This window comes from Nansenia antarctica (assembly GCF_963989245.1).
Source record: "Nansenia antarctica genome assembly, chromosome: 9".
NCBI lineage: Eukaryota > Metazoa > Chordata > Actinopteri > Argentiniformes > Microstomatidae > Nansenia > Nansenia antarctica.
Genome location: NC_137679.1, coordinates 2814210 through 2820209, shown reverse-complemented (window position 1 = coordinate 2820209; position 6000 = coordinate 2814210). Strand labels below are relative to the sequence as shown.

The 6000-nt window shown below is 43.4% G+C and overlaps 1 protein-coding gene across 1 annotated transcript in view; it reads right to left on the bottom strand.

The window, feature by feature from the left end:
- The window catches only part of LOC308165046 (neuronal acetylcholine receptor subunit alpha-7), a gene marked incomplete at both ends in the record, with an annotated part of 45949 nt that overhangs the window by 14933 nt on the left and 25016 nt on the right, over positions 1–6000 (bottom strand). The window contains one exon of the mRNA XM_080539147.1: positions 3147–3314. Within this exon, the coding sequence (XP_080395273.1) occupies positions 3147–3314 (168 nt within the window). The remainder of the gene's footprint in view (positions 1–3146; positions 3315–6000) is intronic.

Here is a 6000-nt window from a genome sequence, read left to right as displayed (position 1 = left end):
TCTCTCTCTCTCCCTCTCTCTCTCTCTCTCCCCCTCTCTCCCTGCCTCCCCCCTGTCTCTCTCTCTCTCTCTCTCCTCCCTCTCTCTCCCTGCCTCCCCCCCTCTCCCCCTCTCTCCCTCTCTGACTGTGTGATATAAATGAGGGTACCTCCCCAGCCTCCCCGGGGGACAGCTAGCCGGCCTACACTGATCATTAGCTGCTAACAGCGCTAACAGCGCTCCTCCTTCATAGTAAGTGGGAGCAGTTAAGGTCTCCTCTGTTTACGGAGCGTAAGGATGTATCCTGTAAGGCTAGCAGACCAAGCTATTCATAAACCACTATAACCATCCCCCTCAGGAGGACCAGGAGAGGAGACCCATGTGTGTTTTAATGTCGTTCCGTTATGTGTTAGTTAGCGGAGCGCTACGTGCTAGGTAGCATGCAGTATATCTTACGTATACAATGCTCCTAAGTGAAATTCAGCCCTGTGGACTTTTTTTCCACTTTGTTGTGTTACAATTTCAACCAGATTTCGAAAATAGATTTAATTCGGATTTGTTTGTCCCTGATCTACACAAAATGCCCTGTAATGTCAAAAAATAATAATTTATTTTTTATTTTTTATGTTTACAATTTAATTTAAAATGAAAAGCTGAAATATCTTGAGTCAGTAAGGATTCACCCCTTTGCTATGACACTCAGAAAATTGGCTTAAATCCCAAAATGTCTTCAGCAAGTTACTCACTAAGGTGAAGTGAGTCTATCTGAGTGAAAGGATAATAATAGTTAATGCGATTTCAGAATGAATATCTTTGTTTTTATAGGCTCTCTTTGCATAGGAATCAATTACACACTGTGTAGATTAGGCTGTCACTACCAATTGAGCAAATGTGATCATTTTCTCTTGATCCTGACAAACTCCTCAGTCCCTGCCAGTGACAAGCATACCCATAACATGATGCAGCTACATATTATTATTTTTGGGGGGCATTTAGCAGACGCCTTATTCCAAAGCGACTTACAATCAATACATTTGAATACTAAGCAAGTGAATCATCAATCCACCAGTCGTAGCAGGAAGAGTAATCCAGCTCAGGCCCAGGGCCATTGATAGAAGGAAAAACCTTCTTCTATCACCTTCTTCTAAACCTTTTTATTTATTTATTTATTTTTACACTGGAGAAACAGAGAAACAGTACAAGGGGGGCAATAGACGTGTTTAGGGACACAGTAGAGGGGAAAGCAGGTGTCTTCAGGAGACGCAGTGCTGGGGGGCAGAAGATGTCTCAGGAGGAGCAGTTAAGGTGCAACCTTACCTTACAGCTACCACTATTCACACAAGAGAGGGTGCAGATTAAACAGCATTACATGTGATGGATGTACACTAAACTTTATGCTTTGTAGTGAAACCCTTGGGTGGATTGTATCACTTGAATTAATTGTTGCAAACACAATTATGGATGTGATTTTTTTCCATTTTTCTTTTCATTAAGGGATTCTTTTTGGCCACTGGGTTATATAGACCGATGTTGTAGTGTGACTGGGATGATATTGTCCCGACTGTGCTTTTTCCCTCAGTCATTCAACTTAGCATATTTCTGTAAGTCTCCCCAGGCCTCAAGGAAGCATTCCTGAGCAGTTCTGTGCCTTTCCATTTGCAACGACAAACAGTGTGTAATTGATTTCAATGCAAATCAGAGACCCTAACACAAAGATATTACTTCCGAAATCACATGAATTATTATCCTGGCACCCAGATGGACTCAATTCTTCTTAACTTATTGAGCGACTCGTTGAATAGATTTTTCAATTCGAGCTAATTTTAGGAGTGTAATAGAAAGTGAATACTTTCAGGTTTTCATTTTTGTATTAATTTGTTAAACATACAAAAAAAGACATAGATCTATTTTAAAAACAGGCTGTAACACGACAAAATGTGTGGAAAAAAAAAAAAAAAAAAAGTCCAATGCAGTGAATAGTTACTGAAGATATCAGTAACTGAAGAATTATATCAGTATAATATTTATTATATAAATATATATCAGAATATATATAAATTATATATATATAATATATAATTTATAATATATAATATATATATATATAAATTATATCAGAATTATATCAGTAACTGAAGAATAGTTACTGTATATCCTAAGATAGATTGATCTAATTTGAAATCATTTACCGTGAAGGGACTATTTATGCCCGACAGTGCAGAACAGTCCCTTATAACATTTGGTTTGTTGACGGTCAAAGTGGTGTAGAGGATTCGCGAACATTTGGGAAAACAAATGTCACTTGCTCATCACGCTTTAATGCATAATCAAGCATTTTGAAATCACTCGATTGGGTGAACAGAACCTAGAGACAGACAGAAGAGATCCAGACGAGCTTCATGGTAGCGTCTGCCACCTCTACTGCAGGGGCCAAACTCTGGGGATTCACTAAAGAACAGGGCCATTTTAATTACTTCTCAATTCATGTTGGATATCGTTAGCCTCATAGCATAACGAGTCATGCTTCATTTGTGATCTTTGTATGTAGTGTCAAAAATGCCGATGTCAAAGAGATGGAAAGTGAATAGTGGTTTTGGAATGTAACAAGCATTCTGATAGGCTGATGTCATAGAGGCAATAATGCACAGTGAATCAGCAGTGTTAGGAGAGGAGAGTTAGGCAGATATCTACATTTGGACAAAATATGACTTAGGCAATTATGCTATGAGGCTAACGATATGTAATGTAATGTAAATCCCTTTATTCAACAAACCCAGATGTCTTCAGAAGCATCAACGTTATTTGTTTGTCTAAAAACGTAGAGCAGCTACTAAATGTGGATACCGGAAAAGGTCAAGCTCGCAACACAAGGTAAAGTCAATGTCATTCTATAACTAAATCTTTCTTTCTTCAGGAATCATGAGCAACTTTGGAGGAACTCATCTGTTATCTAACTCTCCATCCATCCCTCCCTCCCTCCCTCCCTCTATCCATCCATCCCTCCCTCCCTCCCTCCCTCCCTCTATCCATCCATCCATCCATCCACCCACCTATCCATCCATCCATCCATCCATCCATCAACGAGTGACTTTGGGGTTTCTAACTAAGTTAGACATCTTAGCCCTGAGCATTTTTTACAGTATGATTCCTTCTGGGATTGAACTCACCCACGAGGTCCCACTCTCCGTTTGCAATGTATCCGCTCACATCGGCCTCCTCCATCTGCAGGTCCAAGGACCAGCCCCCGTAAGTCCACGAGCCGAACTTGAGGTCACAGCGCTGGACGTCGAAGGGAAACCAGCGGACATCGATGTAGCACGTGCTCTTGAAGATCCCTGAACAGTGAATGTAGAAGTGTGAAGGCGCTTTCACTGAGAGTGATGACTTGGCTCGAAGAATATGTGACACGTTCTAACGCTTTGGTCCTCATATCGGCATCTGATGTAATGATCAGACTTTTCTTTTGAAAAATGTGAATACATTTCCGCGTTGTTGAAAATCAACGAAACATCGCTAGTCAACTAACACAGCTTGTTTTGTGAGCCTGCTAACAATGTAAAGTAGTGTTCTAGTTAACTAGGTAGCAGTGGGGATTACTCACCCAATCCATTTCGTTGCAGTATTTCGACTTGACTAGTGAGTTTGTGTTGTGATTCTCACCCTAACGTTGAAACGTAGTTCCGTGTTTCAAAAGAAAAGTCTGAACATTTTGATTGGTTGCCCACATGCGGACCAAAAGACTAGAACGTGTCACTATGGTCTACAAGCAAGAACACTTTAGGGAGAAGAATGTTGAGTAGTAGAATGTGGACAATGTGAGATATCACAATAATCATTGTCAGATAGAAAGATTTTGGAACATCATCCAGTTTTTGGGGGGAATTATTTGGGAGCCAAGCACTCATCTCTGAGGAACTCCAAACCGGCTGACTTGTAAATGGAAAAAGCCCTGAGGCAGAGCAGCCTAATCAGGATAGATTGGGACAGTGATTTACACACACTGCGTCCCCCCGCAAGACAAACGGCATAGAAATCCAATTTGTTTTTGTTCCCAATCAGTGTTTCCGCCCGTCTCCTCCTTCACAGCCACAGCCATTGCGCCCCATATTGGATGTCTTTTTCCCTGCAATAAGGCCTCTCTGGACCTTTGTGAATGGCCTGTTTGACTCAATGGGTAGTCACTGATAGCAGGTCGTGACAGACTCCTCTGTTTTGCATACCCCCCCCCCCTAATCGTCTTCCTTCCAGAGTAATTCATGTCCGCTGTCAGCGGTGATGCTGCTGTTTGTGGTTCTATCGATCTCTGTCCGTTACAGCCATGGGTGTTTTTTTCCCCTCCTCTAATTCCTGCACAGTCAGGAGATAGCTGGGAGGTATACGCTCAGACAGGAGTGTCCTTCTGGGTGCCCTTAACCATCACTTTCCTTGACAGGTAGGGTCTGGCTGTGCCTCTGTTTGACGACAGTGTGTGTTAAGGACCTTTATAGCTAGGGTACGGGGGGGGGGGGGGTGACGTTTCTGGGTCAGCGAACACGTGGTCCAGGACAAACTAGGGGGGCGTGGGGAGGGAGGAGGGGTGAACGGGAGGGTTGTGAGGACATAGCACATACATAACACAGACGTTACTCCCCCCCCCACATCCAATTTAGACATCTCAGTCAACGGCCTCGGTCGTAACGGTGGAAATCAATCAGTGCCTGTGTGGTGGCACCCGTTCTTAAAGGTCATAAAGCAGATTTACTGACTCGAATCAGTATCGCACGGCTCATAGAGCACGATGTGACTACACTCCCACTTCCATATCCGAATCGCGACCGTAAGCCAATGTCCACACAGGGCTCTCGTTGTTCGTGCTAGTTGCGTGGCGTTGCGTTTGCAGTACTCGAGTTGTCAAAGAAAATCAGGGGGGGATGGTGGATTTTATCATATGGGGACAGTTTTACCATCCCCACAGCGTCAGTGACTTCAGTGTCAGTGACTTGGTATAAAAATGTCATTGCATGTGTGCGTGCCCCCTCCCTCGCCCGGTATTTTACTCAATATGCGCAAAACTAAATGTTGAAATAGCAGTAATACCACGTTCATTGATAAAATGACATAAGGGATGGAAAGGGGGGGATGGCAGTTTTAGAAGGGGGATGATTTTGACTGTTTTTATTTCAGGGGGGATGCCATCCCCACCCTCATCCCCCCTCAACTCGAGTGCTGTGGGTTTACATAATTCGGCATGGCGTTGTGCGGATTACAATCAATCTATATGAGCTCTGCATGACTTCATCCGTTTCATATGGGAGGTTCACCGTCACAGGCACCGCTGCAATGGTTTATGGGAACAGAAACAAAAGGTGGAGGTGGGGGATACTGTACGTGTTTATGAGTTTGAGGAGTCGCACACGGATTACATCCAGAGCCCTTAGGTCAGCTGACCAACTGCTGCTGGAGGTCCCTAGGACCAGGCTAAAAACCAGAGGGGATAGCGCCTTCTCCAAAGCAGCCCCTAGGCTCTGGAATAGCCTCCCTCTCCACGTCAGATCCGTAAATCAGCCTGCCTCCTACACAGAAAAACTGCAAAATAGCTTCATACTAGCTTATCCTGATGTGTTTTTGAAAATGTAAGGATACTGGGTGGTAGAACGCACATATCTAGTTAGGGGGGTAGTGGTGGTCTAGTGGATAGTGAGTTGGACTTGGGATCGGAAGGTTGTGAGTTCAAATCCCGCCTGAAGCCACACCACTACTAGTGTGCCCTTGGGTAAGGCACTTAGCCCTCAGTTACTCCAGGGGGAATGTCCCTGTAATTCGTAATTGTAAGTCGCTTTGGATAAAAGCGTCTGCTAAATGGCAAAATTATTATTATTTAAAATTATTAGTTAAAGTCACGAAAGGAAGGTCCTGAAATTTGATCGAGTGCAAAGATATTTTAAAAAAAATACTCACAGGGTCAATGGCTGTTCTCGTGTTAAATGACCCCACCCATGGCTGTTCTAGTGTTAAATGATCCCACCCATGGCTGTTCTAGTG